General features: G+C 29.9%; 1 protein-coding gene across 1 annotated transcript; it reads right to left on the reverse strand.

Moving 5' to 3' along the window:
* Positions 1-113: 113 nt before the first annotated feature.
* On the reverse strand, positions 114-14,060 carry mRpL53 (mitochondrial ribosomal protein L53). The gene is made up of 4 exons (XM_067268545.1): positions 14,034-14,060; positions 13,699-13,899; positions 12,414-12,526; positions 114-247 (listed from the first exon to the last, which is right to left on the reverse strand). The coding sequence occupies exons 2-4, from the start codon at positions 13,860-13,862 to the stop codon at positions 114-116; spliced, it is 411 nt and encodes a 136-aa protein (XP_067124646.1). The 5' UTR covers positions 13,863-13,899; positions 14,034-14,060.

Here is a 14,060-nt window from a genome sequence, read left to right on the forward strand (position 1 = left end):
AGTAACAATAACTGCAAATATGTAGAATGTTTCTTCATCGAAAACATCTACAAAAGCAGGTAGACTATCATAAATTTTGTTAAAGAGATTCAACTCTGACTTGTATGAGGTCTTCATTTTCTTCTAGTGAATGAATATTCGTCAATCTTTTCTTGTGGAGCGTGTTTCTGAAGAATTTTATGGAATTCTTGAACAACTTCAAGAGATGTTAAGTTTCCTGTTTTAAATAAATATTTATGGCCAGAATCTGCAAGAAAAAAGAGCAAATCAATACTCAAATGTTTGTATATTGGTATAAATACAGTTTGAATGAAATCCTACAGATGTAAATGATCCTTTACATTTCATAGATGAAATTTCAAACTTAATTTTATTAATTGATGTCTTGGTATAAATTAAAAATTTTTAACTTTAGGTTTATTCCATGTGATTATTATAGCTTTAATTAGAATTCAATAAATTATAAAAACTCTACTAAATTTTGTAGGCAGAATTCTACACTAGATAAAATTCTTGTTGTAGTGATTCTGTTCATGAGTTAATATGAAATGTTCATTCAATTATTTGAATAAGCCTTAGAGATTAAGTATTTTAATTTTTAGTTTTTTTTCAAATGATCATTATTATTATGAATTCCATATTTAATAATAATATACATTTTATTGTTAATAAAATGTTTACAATGATGTGATTTAAAATTATCAAAAGAAAAACTAAGCACAATCATCAATTGAAAGTCTAAATACACTTTGTAATTTCCACATACTGTCATTTATGAACTGTCATAATATTTTTATTAATATTACTGTATGTTTATTTTATTTAATTTAATTTGTTGATACCTAAATATTAATAAACTATTAATCGGAGATTGATTTTTAAATAGTGTAAAAACAGCTGTTTATTCTTCTTTTAATTTGGTTACTTATCTTACCTTCACACCTTGAGTGAAGAATATGATAGTAGGGTTTGTTGGTTTTGAAAAACTGGTTTTTTGAAGAAATTTATATAAATTGAAAACCAGGTTTCAAGCCTAGACTTAAACATAATAAATTAATTTATTATTTGATTAAAAACATCAACATTTTCACACAAAATTGTCTCTGGCATAAAACAGGAATATTGTTAAATACTAAATTTCATAAAACTAACTACAAAAACAAAAAATCCTATGCCTAAAAAGCATCCAATTCTCCCTACAATATACAGAAATCTTGCAACAATGGAAAAACGATAGAAAGATTTGTGCACTTAAAAGAATGTGTTGTTCTTAGCTTTGAATGATATTGGTGCTTCTCACACGTAGAAGCAGAGTATTGTAAAATTGTAGAGCTCCTTAAAGTTTTAGGACCAATATGTTTAGTAGCTGATGCCTTAGGATGACAAAATGCAAAGCTTGTCGTCCTATTTATTAACAAGTGAAGGCATATTTGAATTTCTGTTATGTGAATTGAAAAATTTTAAAGCTGAAATTAGTTCCAAGTTACGTGCTGCAGAGGGATGAATTCAAGAGAGAAGACAAACAGGATTATTAACACTTCTCCTTTATTTACAAAATCCACAGAATGTTTGGACAAAGTCTTCTATTGTATTTCTTCCACTAGCTGCAAAATCCAATATCATTAAGTTTTCTGAACAAATATTATCAAGATTATATCCAAATTATTCCATAGAAGATGACTGCGATGATGAAAAAGTGACGGAGAAAAAAATCAAGCCATAGCTTTAAAAAATGCTATAGAAAAATCAATACATAAATATCTTCAAGAACCTGAAGTGACTTCGTCCAGGCCTAAAACACTAAAAAAGGAATTATTTTTTTTAAAAAAACTAAAAAGAGTTTTTTACTATTAGAGGGTACAAACAGAAGAATAATTAGTAAATTAAATTTTTCAATGCTTTAAAGATGATTAAACCCAGCTCAGTAGCAAGTGAGAGAGTTTTTTCTATTTCTGGCAATTTTGTCTGCAAAATAAGGACACGCTTGTGCACTAGATTGTTCTTTACTTTCTAAAATAATATTTTGTAGGTATTCATTGTTATTCGTTTTTCTTTATAAAATTTACTCCGTAGAAAACTACAGTTTAATGTGATAATCTAGCATTTTCTTTGTTTTTTTGTTTGGTGTGTAGACACTGGTCGATTTTATTTGTTACTTAATATTTATAAAATTTCAAAAATATAAATTAAAAAGTTTTAAAATAAGTTGTATATATCCCTTATCTCCATTTGGGGAGGGGTAAAAATTTGAAAACTGGTTTTTTAAAAAGTCAGTTTTTGTATAAAACCCTATGATAGTAGCAGGGAACATTCTAGCTTAGGAGACCAGAGCATAGAAAGAATATGATTCACATGTGTGAATTTAATTGACAAATGCAGAACTTACACATCTTTAAAACTTTAAAAAAAAAAAAAAAAAAGGAAAATATGCATAAAAGTGAACTTATAATTCATAATAATTACAGCTATGATATTGCACTAGTTTACCAAAGCAAAGAATCATATAGGCCTTAAAATTCTCTCTCCCCTTTTCTCTTTAAAAGTATTAACATTATTGGGAATCAAGAAGAGCCCTGAAACTGGCTTACATTATGTTTTTAGCAGGTCAACGACAAATAGAAACTAGTCTGAAGTGTCTGAACAAATGTACCTTATTCAATCTGACCTCTATAATCCTATAGATCCAAGTTCAGACACTGTGCTGATTCTGAATGTGATAAAACACGAGTCAGATCAGTACTGATTAAAATATTAAAAAATTTATATTTTTCTTTTGTTAAAAAAGATCTCTCTAATTAATATATATATCTTAATAACCAAATTGATTATATTATAGTCAGCTACAGATTTAGGAATGCAATAATTAACATGAAGACTTATCTAGATGTGGACTGCAAAAGTGATCATAGTCTACTAGTAACAAAACTAAGAGTAAGGCTGAAATATGTTAACCAAAAGAATGTATCAATATAGAGGAATTGAGAAAAGACTGCATCAAGGAGCCTTTTCAGGCTGACATATCAAGACTGCAAAATTTCAACACTAACAGAAGAGCAGAAGAAATCTGGGATGATATGAAACAAAAAATGAAAGACACTGTGGTTGACATCCTTGGCAAGAAAGGGAGACAAAGAAGCCTTGGGTTACAGAAGAGATAGTAAAAAAGATAGATGAAAGAAGACAATACAAAAATGCTAATAGCACAGAAGAAAAAGAAAAATATAAAATCATTAATAAACAAATAAGAATAATATGCAAATAGGCAAAGGAAAAGTGGTTGAATCAATTACGTCTGGAAATGGAGCACTATGCAAACGAGGATGACTTAAGCTTAGCTTTTCATATACTCCTCTTAATCTTGGGAAAAAAGAAACTGAGGCTCTGAAAGATGAAAATGGAAACACTTTATTGCAGAATGATGAAGTGCTAAGATGGAAAAAATACTTAGACAATCTCTACAGAAATGAGGACAGTTTAAACTTTTAGAAGGAATGGAGGAGAAAGAAGTGCAACCTCTCTCTCTTAAGGAGGAGATTGATGCTGCATTAAAAAAGCCAAGGGACAGAAAGGTACCAGGAATAGATGAAACACAGGAGAACTACTTAAGGCTATAGAGGAAGATGGAAAAGAATCCTAACTAATTTTTTAAACAAAATTTTAGAGGCAGATATTCTGGATGATTTCAAAGAATCTGGATTTGGAGTGTGACTACATACAGATGCAATTCATGGACAATAAACCAAGAGGCAATTAATAGGATAAATTCCTTTGAGATGTGATGTCTTGGAAGAATGGAAAGAATTAGTTGGATAGATAGAATAACCAACAAGGAGATTATGAATAATTTGGAAAGGAAAGAAACGTGATGGTAAGCATCCAGAGAAGAAAAACAACATATGCTAGACATATAATAAGAGAATCCTCAGGGAACTGATGAAAATTGCAGTTCGAGGAATGGTAGAGGGCAGATGGAGAGAGGAAAGACCTAGGCTAACATGATAATGTCAAAATATGGACTGGCTCAACCTTGGGAAAAGCCTACAATCATGAAGAGTGGAGAACTGTCCAACTGCAACACTCTGTAAAGAGCATGCCAAGTGAATGAATGAATGCCAATTATGCCATACAATTTCATATCTACATTAGTGCAGTGATATATTTTTCTTATTCATTTTTAACAATTAAATGACAATAATTTTGATTAAAAATGCTGGTCATATATTTAAAACAATTTAAATATTATATTAAACAAAGCCTACAAAGAAAGACAGAAATTGTTGTAAAGCTTCCAACCATCATTAAAAGAAAAAAGGTCAAAACTAACTATGTTTAATCTGATTTTTATCTTTTATAAATACAGGGCTTAAAGCAGTCATGGCAATAAAAAAAAGTGAGAAAAGAGAGTTCACACTGAAAAAAAAGCTAAAAAAGCTAATAGTGTTAAAATGAACGAAAACAGGAGTTATTAAAAAAACACACAAACGAACACATATTTTGTATCAATAACACTGCATATGATATTAGATTGATTATTAAGTGGACTGATAAGATTAAATATGAAAATAGTTAGGCTGAGTTTATACTCCAGAAAAGTGACCAGCAAGACTGCTTTAAGCCAGAATAGGCCTGCATAAGTTTTCATGTGACCCGTACAGAATTCCCACCACCAGAATTCCCATACACAGCAAAGCAAATGGAATAGTAACATAACTACCAGAATGTGTTTCCATATAACATGTCAAATTTCAAATGCCATTTATTTCAATGTACATTTTTTGATTTCTTCATTAAAAAAAATGTAATTAAAGAAGAAAAAAACAACTTCTGGCAGAATCAGTGGGTTGCATGTTCATTATATAGCAGGGGTGGGCAAGCAAATTCAGTGGGAGCCGAAATGTAGGTTTTGCAAAATGCATGGGAGCCGCAGTTCTGTACTTTTTTATTCTGTACTGCAGTTCTGTACCTGGATTTTATTATATAATATAGAACAAGTATTGAATTTTTTTAATAAACATATTTTCACAAAATTGTGGAAATAAAACTGTAAAAATAATAATAAAAAGCAGAAATTAACACTTTCAGCAAGAGCCACATAAAATTCAAAAAGAGCCGCATGCGGCTCTCGGAGTCTCATTTGCCCATGTCTGTTATATAGCAATACCACTAGTAATTGTGACCCAATCATTTATTTGGTAATTTTATCAATATTTTTTAAATGATTAAAAATAAAATTACAGCATTCATTACTGGTAATACTAGTCTCCAAATCTATTCCCCTGAATACAATAAAACAATTTGTTAGTCATTCGACCCACAACTGACAGAGAAGAGAGTTTATGAAAACAATGTAATTAAACATTTAGCAGTTTGTTGTCCTTCACAGTGGGGAACCGGCAGAGTCTATTACTTTCACGGGAGAAAATATACAAAGCTTTCTACTACCCTCAAGTTGAAAAATAATACAATCCCATGAAATTTAACAAATCTGACGTTAATAAGTAAATGATGAAATTATTTACAGAGAGTTGATATTTGATAAGTTTAGTTTTTTGCTCTTATAGATCAAATTACAGAAATTATAAATAAAAATCTCATTTTTTAAAAATTAAAATCATAAAATTTCGCTTACAAAAGATCGAGATGGAACGCACGCTTTTCATTTTTATAATCGCTTTGTTTTATTAGACACAGATATTATTCCTATATAGATTTATTAATTATAATAAACATACATTATGTATAAAATTACATTAAAATAACACTGTAATTAACGTCTGAAATGAAAAAGTAATTGAATCGAGTCTCGCCTCCATATTAATTAACGTGTTGTTATGGGGGGCCTAGTGGAAGCTGTAATTTTCTGGGGGAGGGCACCAAGTTAACTGCGTGGGGGCCAGGCTGTAATTTTCTGGGGAGGGGCACCAGGTTAACTGGGGGGGTGCCCACCCATGCCCTTTCCTGGCTACGCCCATGTTAACGCGCCACAGTAATTAATTGATTACGTTGCATCAAATTAAATAATTTATAAAAATTGAAATAATAAATACGTTTATAAAATAATTGGCTGTATCTGTTCGCAATGATAATGTAAAACACACTGTACTTATAGTTTAGCATTTCCGATATTTAATTTATTTTTGAATTTTAAAATATAAGAAAAACAATTTTTTAAATAAAGTTTTACGCATTTATATCTGCAACTTTAGATAATACAAAGATATAAGAATCCATCAAAAAAGTTAATTAATAATAATTAAAATCAAGAAAAAATATAAGTTTCTTTCGAGGTAAGGAAACTTGTAAAAAGTCAGGTACGCGATCACATGATGCCCGTCTCCCCACTTTGCGTAACCAAATGGTCGAGGTTGAAATAAAACCCCAGCAGAAGTAAAAACAAACATCGGCGCGTGTATAGGACAATAAACTTGAACGGGAGCGAAGATGAGACATGACACCATGTAATTTATGCTAATTACTTTCTAATATTAAAATATTAAAATCTTCAATAAATTATAATTAAATTAATTTTTTGACTGAGTTCGACTAGAAGCATATCGAAAAGCTAGATTAAAGTGAAAATAGCGGTTTTTCGACGCTAAATATTTACAAATTAATTTTTTAATTTGGTGCCGGATTGACCGCAGCTGTTCGAATGCGCACGTGCATGAAGAGTTTTATAGTTTGTCGAAATGGAAAATGAAGGACACCGTTAGAATGCAGAAAACCATGGTGCATGCCAAATATATAAGCACCCACTTAAAACCAAACTTTTGTCTTTGTCTAAAGATTGTCTCTACAGAAGTTATTAATATTTAGGATATTAGTTTAAAATCTTGTATTTCCTGGCACGAGATTCGCTCGATCTTTAATTTTACAGAGTGCTAGAAAGATACAAGCTTTGAAACGAGTGTCCTACAACGTTTTATTTAATAATAACAGTAGAAATCAAATTTATTATCGCTCAACAATTATTTTTTCGGTTTTTCTACGGTAGTCAAAAACGAGTAAATGTCATCGTTTAAGCTAAAGAATAGCAGGCGGTTGGGAAGAAGTTTGCTTAGCAACTTACTTCAGAAAGTATTGGGTTCTATACGATTTTCCGTTGCTAAAACATGAGTTTCTACTGTTAGTATTAAATAAAATCTATTTCTTTCTTTTGTCCACTGTGCTTAAATAAATACAAATGCTAAAAATAATGCTGTATAAAAATCACTCTTAACGCCAAACTAGAAGTGTACTTGACTTAATGCAGCGTGATTATATCGAAGCGCTGCGGAGATCGGTATTTCACAAGGATACAAGCAAGGAGAACCCACGTGCAAATTCCTACAGCATGTGCAGAGTATCAAGCTTTGGGAAGCTCCTCGTTTTGTTAGTCTATATAAATGTAGTACACTACATGTGTATACGACAGTGCCTTAACATGTCGCGCACGGTCCATAAGGCATACGGGGAAGTGCTGGTTGCTATTTCGCTCCTGAGCGCATTTACGAAAAAAAAAATTTCACATGGGAAGTGAAAAAAGCTAAAAAAGTGCATTTTTCTCAGAAAAAGCTAAAAAAGAGAGTCACTTTAAGCCCTGTAAATACTTAAAATTAAATGATAGTTGAATTAGAAAGAAAAAGAAAACAATCAAATGATGATTAGTAATTCCACAAAAGGAGCATATGCTTTATCATCATTGAAATTATCATAACAAATTTTCACATTTATATACAGTATATTGTAATTCTCCATTTGTTATCACAATTACATTTCATGTACATAAAAATAAAAATAATGTATAATAAATGTAATTTTTATTTAAACATATATTTAAATGTTAAGGTAAATTTTCAACTAAGAGGACAGTTCATTTTTATTTCCAAGTTTAGTTTTCAAACATTAAATCACTTAATTAGGTTTCAGTTACTGGTTTTTTGTAGACTTTAAAGAATTAAAAGCTAGTGCCTTTCTTTCTTCAGTAACACATCACACAAGGATCAGTTGATTTATGTATTTTTTATTAAAGAAAATGCATTTTGGATCTTAATGACCCCTCTTCAATCCTTAGACTTTACAAAAAAAAAAAAGGAGATAAATATGGGTTACATTATACAGAATAATATATATACATATAATACTTAAAAACTGGCTTACCAACACCAACCCTACCACAATCCAAAAAAATATAATGCCAACTCAAATGATTTATAAAAAACTTATTTATATCCCCACAATTTTCAAAAAAATTAAAAAAACTATTAAAACCACATAACATATTTCTAGCCCCTGTATTTACTAATAATATCAAAAAATTACTAATAACTAAAGAAAATATTATTCAAAATATTGACATAATGCAACAAAATAACGTCATATATAGATGTATATAACCTGCATAAAACGTATATATCCTGCAGCTGCCAACCGGATTACCAATACATAGGTGAAACTGGAAGAATCCTAAAAATCAGACTAAAAGAACATTCACGTGCTATTAAATTTAATTACACTAATTCTGCCGTAGCCATACATTGCAATAGTGAAGGCTGCGAGATCTCACTTAATAATCTAAAACTACTCAGAATAGAAAAAAAATAGTATAAAAACAAAATTATATGAACATCTTGAAATCACAAAAATAAGAACTTATAAAACAAACTTAAATAACAGTCTAACCACTAGTGACATCTGGAAACCCTTCCTCCCTAACAGGTAGTATCCACATGTGATTCCATCCCGCCTCACCTCCCGCAGATGCTCCCATCTAGTAAACCTACCCTGCCCTCCCATATAGATACAACATTCTACAAATACAACTGCATCCTCAAAGATGATCTGAACTCTGCAGCAACCCTAGTAAACTGATTACTAAGTCAGACTACCCAAATTACCCAACTTACATGGTTGATTGTTGGTTACAATTGACATTAGAGAGTAAGTTATTTTTTAAAAATTTTGTTAAAATATTATATGTATTATTCTGTATAATGTAACCCATATCTATCCCTTTTTTTTTTTTTTTGTAAAGTCTAAGACTGAAGAGGGGTCATTAAGACCCAAAATGCATTTCCTTTAATAAAAAATACATAAAATCGACTGTTCCTTGTGTGATGTGTTACTGAAGAAAGAAAGCCACTAGCTTTTAATTCTTTAAAATTAAGTCATTTCTATCAATTGAAGACTGCATTTATTGTTTAAGTCAACTAAAAATGGTTTAAACTAAAATAAAAATAAAAATTTAATGTCTCACACCCATCAGTGTCCAAGATTAATAGAATTCAATCTCACCACGGTTCAAGAGTGATTTTAAATATAGCACAGCACTTTTTCCACTGCAGCATAAAGCTGAGAAGAATTTTAATTTAGCTATGCAATAATTACTAAATTATGTACAATTTTAGTAATACATTAAATTTTACCATTTTTTTAATTTCTTAAGTTTCATTTTTTTTAAACTTTTAACAAATATTAATAATTATAAAATAATAATAAAAAATTCAGTGAGATGTTTTCAACATGAATAATAATGTAACAATTAAAAAGTAGTTGTATACAAACCACATAGACCTACGTGTTTAAAATATTGGCAGAATTCCACTAGAAAAAAATCCCACTGGACAGAATACTATCGGTGGTGTATTTGAACTAAAATGTACTAGAACACCATTTTAGTAGAAACTTTTTACTATGTAGGCGTAATGTACAGTACATATTTTTCTGTATTTACAATTACATAAGTAAAATTGAACAGTTTTTTTTTTTTTTTTTAAATTGAAAGATCTTTTTAGGCTGCAGTTTAATACTTATTGCATATAGACAGCTTGATAATTTTATTCTGGAATATAATATAATACATCTTTATCAAAGAAGTCGCTGTTTATTTTAAATAGATTTTTTTGCAACTTTTGACCTTATAAACACACAAAATGATATTACTTAATTGTCTGTTGTTTTCGGGGATACTATAGATTACTATCTATGGAATTTCGGAACTTTGAGTATATATCTGAACTGAGGGGACTGAGACGAGTTCAACGATACCCTACTTTTGAACCAGAGACAAAAAATAAAAAAGTTATCATACTTTTTTCTGGCAATCGCGCGATGATAGGGAGTCGCGTCGCTCTCACTGCTAAGTCGGCCTCGCTATCACGATCGGGAGTCGCATCGCTTGCCATTAAAATTGCCTTTAGTAGACGTTTCCTCCTTTTTTTTATTTTGTTCAATAACTACCGTGAATCAATAACTAGTGACGTTTAGCACATGGCGGCCTGCCGGCAGCTCCCCTCCGGGAGGTCAGTCGCACGAACAGTCGGAACGGCCGCCACGTTCGCTGCCATAAGTAACATTAACCAAAATGGCAATCGCGCGATGATTGGAAGTCGCGTCGCTCTCTCCGCTCTCGTATTGCGTGCTTAACCCTACTGGAGATGACCGTAGTCCGATATCATGGTTTGCAGACTTTACTGCAAGATGGCAGTACTAGCAACTATGGTGCCGTCTTCATGAGAGCATTAAAAAAGTATGGTAAGTGAAAAGTATGATAACTTTTTTATTTTTCGTCTCCGGTCCAAAAATAGGGTACCGTTGAACTCGTCTCGGTCCCCTGGGTTCCAATATATAATCAAAGTCCTGAAATTCCATAGGGAGTAATCTATAGTACACCCTTGTTTTCTTTTTCAACACATGCTGATAGCTGTTTCATTTTTAAACTTTGCTAAAAAAGGCCCTCTTAGTGCCCACATGGTGGAAAGAGTTAAAAAAAAAAAAACCCTTACCAGATTCATTCTTGAAAATATTTATTTATCATATTGTTTTGTTTAGATTTCTTCAAGAGATATGTAATCTTAATGATATAAATGCAAGAACTTCAAAGTTCTATTATATTATTTCTATTAATTCTTAATCTTTCCATAACTGCACTATCATAATAAAAAACTCATAACCACTAAGTATGCAGTAACTAACATTTATTAATCTAATATTTTGGACCTTTTGATTGACCATCTTCAGGAAAATAAGTAAAATTTAAAATTTCACAAAAAGAACAAAGCAATCCGCATTCCAAAATGGGGTATACCATTTTTGGAATACGGATGGCTTTTCTCTGAAGACATTTCAGAGGGTTACCATGTAAATTGGGGTTAAAACTAACAAGAAAATCACATTTAAAAGAAACCCCATGGTATACGGGATGCCAAGGAATGATAGAGGCCATTGACCCGACATTCTGATGTGTACAGAATAACAATAAAATACAGTAGAAGGCATAGCAACATATGCTAGATAGGAGCCACTACTAGATCACTAAAGCAGAGGATAAAGAACATAAAAATAACATCCAAAAAGAGCACCAGTTACAGCCTCAGCAACCTATGCCACAGCACACCCAGATTCTGAAACAATAGAATGAAACCGAGCAGAAATGATCCAAAAGATTTAGGATAAGTGACAGATTAAATATGCAGAAGCATGGCACATTCATAAGGCTACAGAGAGGGAGCAGGCAGTAAATTAGAGAGAAAACACTATGGTTTCACCAGCCTGGAAAGTATTGATAAATAAAATCTAAAGGCAAACGATGTAAGAGGATGCAAGTGTGAGAATAAAAATATGAAAAGTGTCATTTGGAAGGTTCTATGCATAGGTTATTTCACTATGGGTAATATACGTTTTAGATGCCTATTGATTTTGTAACATATGCGATATTGTATAATATGTAAAAATAACCAACACGTGTATTTTTTAAAATTCATATATTCCAAAAATAGAAGCTTATAAAAAAAACCATTTTTGAATATGGATAGTTCTGTTCTTTTTGTGAAATGTTAAACTATTTATTATACTGAAGATGGTCAATCAAAAGACCGAAAACATTAGTTTAATAAATGTTAGTTACTGCATATATAATGGCTACAGGTTTGTTATTATTTCCATTATATTATAGTCAGAATGAATTATAATAGAATTGACCAATATTGATAAGAGACAAAATCCTGATTCAAATACTCATGAAAAATTATTAATAATGATATGATACATTTACTGTACATCTATTTAACTAATCAATATTCTAAAAAAATGAAAACATCTGAATAATAAAGAATGCAAATTTTTAAACAAACGACAATAACAAATTGAAATTTAAAATTGTTTATAATAATATTATATTAGCAACCAAACAACTTCCATATTCACCTGTTCATTTGGGTAATGATAATTGTGAAAATATAAAGTCTGAAGAAACAATTTTTATGAATAGATAAAGTTTATGTTCTCTACACATGCTTTTAAATTAAACACCAAATAACAAATGAAACTTAAATAATAACTAAATCAAAATATAAATTATTCAATTCATTCATTACTAATTTACACCGAGAAAACATTTGATGTAACATATTTTATATTTACTGTAAAATACTTACCGACGGTAACTAACGCAGTCGGTTCCGAACGATCATTAACGACCGAAGTTTTAAAAGCACATTTTACGTTGCTCTGACGTATTCTTGGTGCCGATAAATAATAAACAAAATCGCTAAAGTAACGAAAAAGAAAAAAAACACAATTAAGTAATCTTAATTATAAAGTTAAAACTTTTTATTCAAATGTAAGTTATTAAATATGATTAATGTTATAAATCCTATATATTTCATATAATACTTGTCAATTTTCTTATAACCAATATAAGTTTATTAATATTTAATAAATTTACATATATAAACAATCAAACCCAATTTTTAAGTAATACCAAATGATCGTTAGCCTTATTATAGCCTGATAATTCATCAGCTCGACATTAATAAATTTAAAGTACAGTAATATTTAGAACTAAGTTCTAATTTTTTTATTCTACTTTGTGCAAAAATAAGTTTGACTAATAGTTAAAAAAACTAGGAAATGAAAATGTTTTATAGACTAGTTAAATAAAAAAAATTCATTCTGAAATATTAACACTTAATTCTTGGCATATTCCCAAATTTATGTTTCTAACAGCACAACAGAAATAAATAATTTTATCGTACGTAACTTAATTACAATTACTAGACGATCACATAGTATATATATTTTATAGTCGCTATTCTGTATAGTGTTTCGGACAGCAATACATTTTTAATAATTCCATTATTAAAATGTATTATTCATATATTATAACATAATCAATCGGGAGAATATAGGAGTTAAATGAATTTAAAAAGATAATTACTGAATTTTAATATACTGGGATATTTCAAACAAATTTTGTATTTTGTATTGTACATATTCTAAATTATAAGTAATTTTTATGCTTCTTTTATAGATAAATATATACTTATACATATTTATTTTCAGTAATACTGCAATTTATACACATATATAGTCAATATTAACCAACATAAACTGCAGGATTATCTTATTTTCAGTTAATTGATCTTAAAAATTAAATTATTCGTATCAATTATTACTTTATTCCACAGAAATACCATAAAATGGATTCAATAAAATTAACATTTCTCAAATTCTTTATCTAATATGATTCACGTCTATAGATTTTTCACGCCACGACGATTTAAAACTTAATTAACGAAGCTTTAAAATGTAAAAATGGATGGTAAACAATTCGGTTTTATACTACCGCATAATAAAGATACAATATCGATTTGCCGCGAAAGGTTATCACGTTATAAAGAATTTCCATCAATTTCACGTCTTAATATATTGTATACGTACCGTATAGACTTAACGTTAGGATGAAATGGATCGAATTTGACTTCAATTCTCTTAATGCCTTTAAGATGAAATTCCTTGAGGAGTGTAAATGTAGCTTTGGCAACTGGATTAACCGATGGTTGAAAGATTGTAGCTGCTAAATTCTGCAGATGTCCCAATCCCATGTTACCGTTCAAATCGCCACCAATTACATAAAATGTACTAAATTAGAATTTGAAAAGTATTTTACTTTTAAAAACTTTTCAAATATATTTTCCAGAAAATTATTTGTATTTTAGAAATATTAAATATTTGCTATAATATAAATTGATAAGCATATAGATAAATTATATTACCCACGTGTTCGAGATTTATCAGTAAAC

Source organism: Centruroides vittatus, unplaced genomic scaffold, assembly GCF_030686945.1.
Source record: "Centruroides vittatus isolate TY-2023 unplaced genomic scaffold, ASM3068694v2 contig_329, whole genome shotgun sequence".
NCBI lineage: Eukaryota > Metazoa > Arthropoda > Arachnida > Scorpiones > Buthidae > Centruroides > Centruroides vittatus.

Bases quoted from the DNA above. Each gene is read 5' to 3' on its own strand.
- mRpL53 (XM_067268545.1), bottom strand. From the start codon at position 13,862: ATGGGATTGGGACATCTGCAGAATTTAGCAGCTACAATCTTTCAACCA. The intron at 12,527-13,698 runs GTACGTATACAA...TCGTTACTTTAG, and splicing joins CCTAACGTTAAGTCTATACG to CGATTTTGTTTATTATTTAT. The intron at 248-12,413 runs GTAAGTATTTTA...TTTTTCTTGCAG, and splicing joins GACTGCGTTAGTTACCGTCG to ATTCTGGCCATAAATATTTA.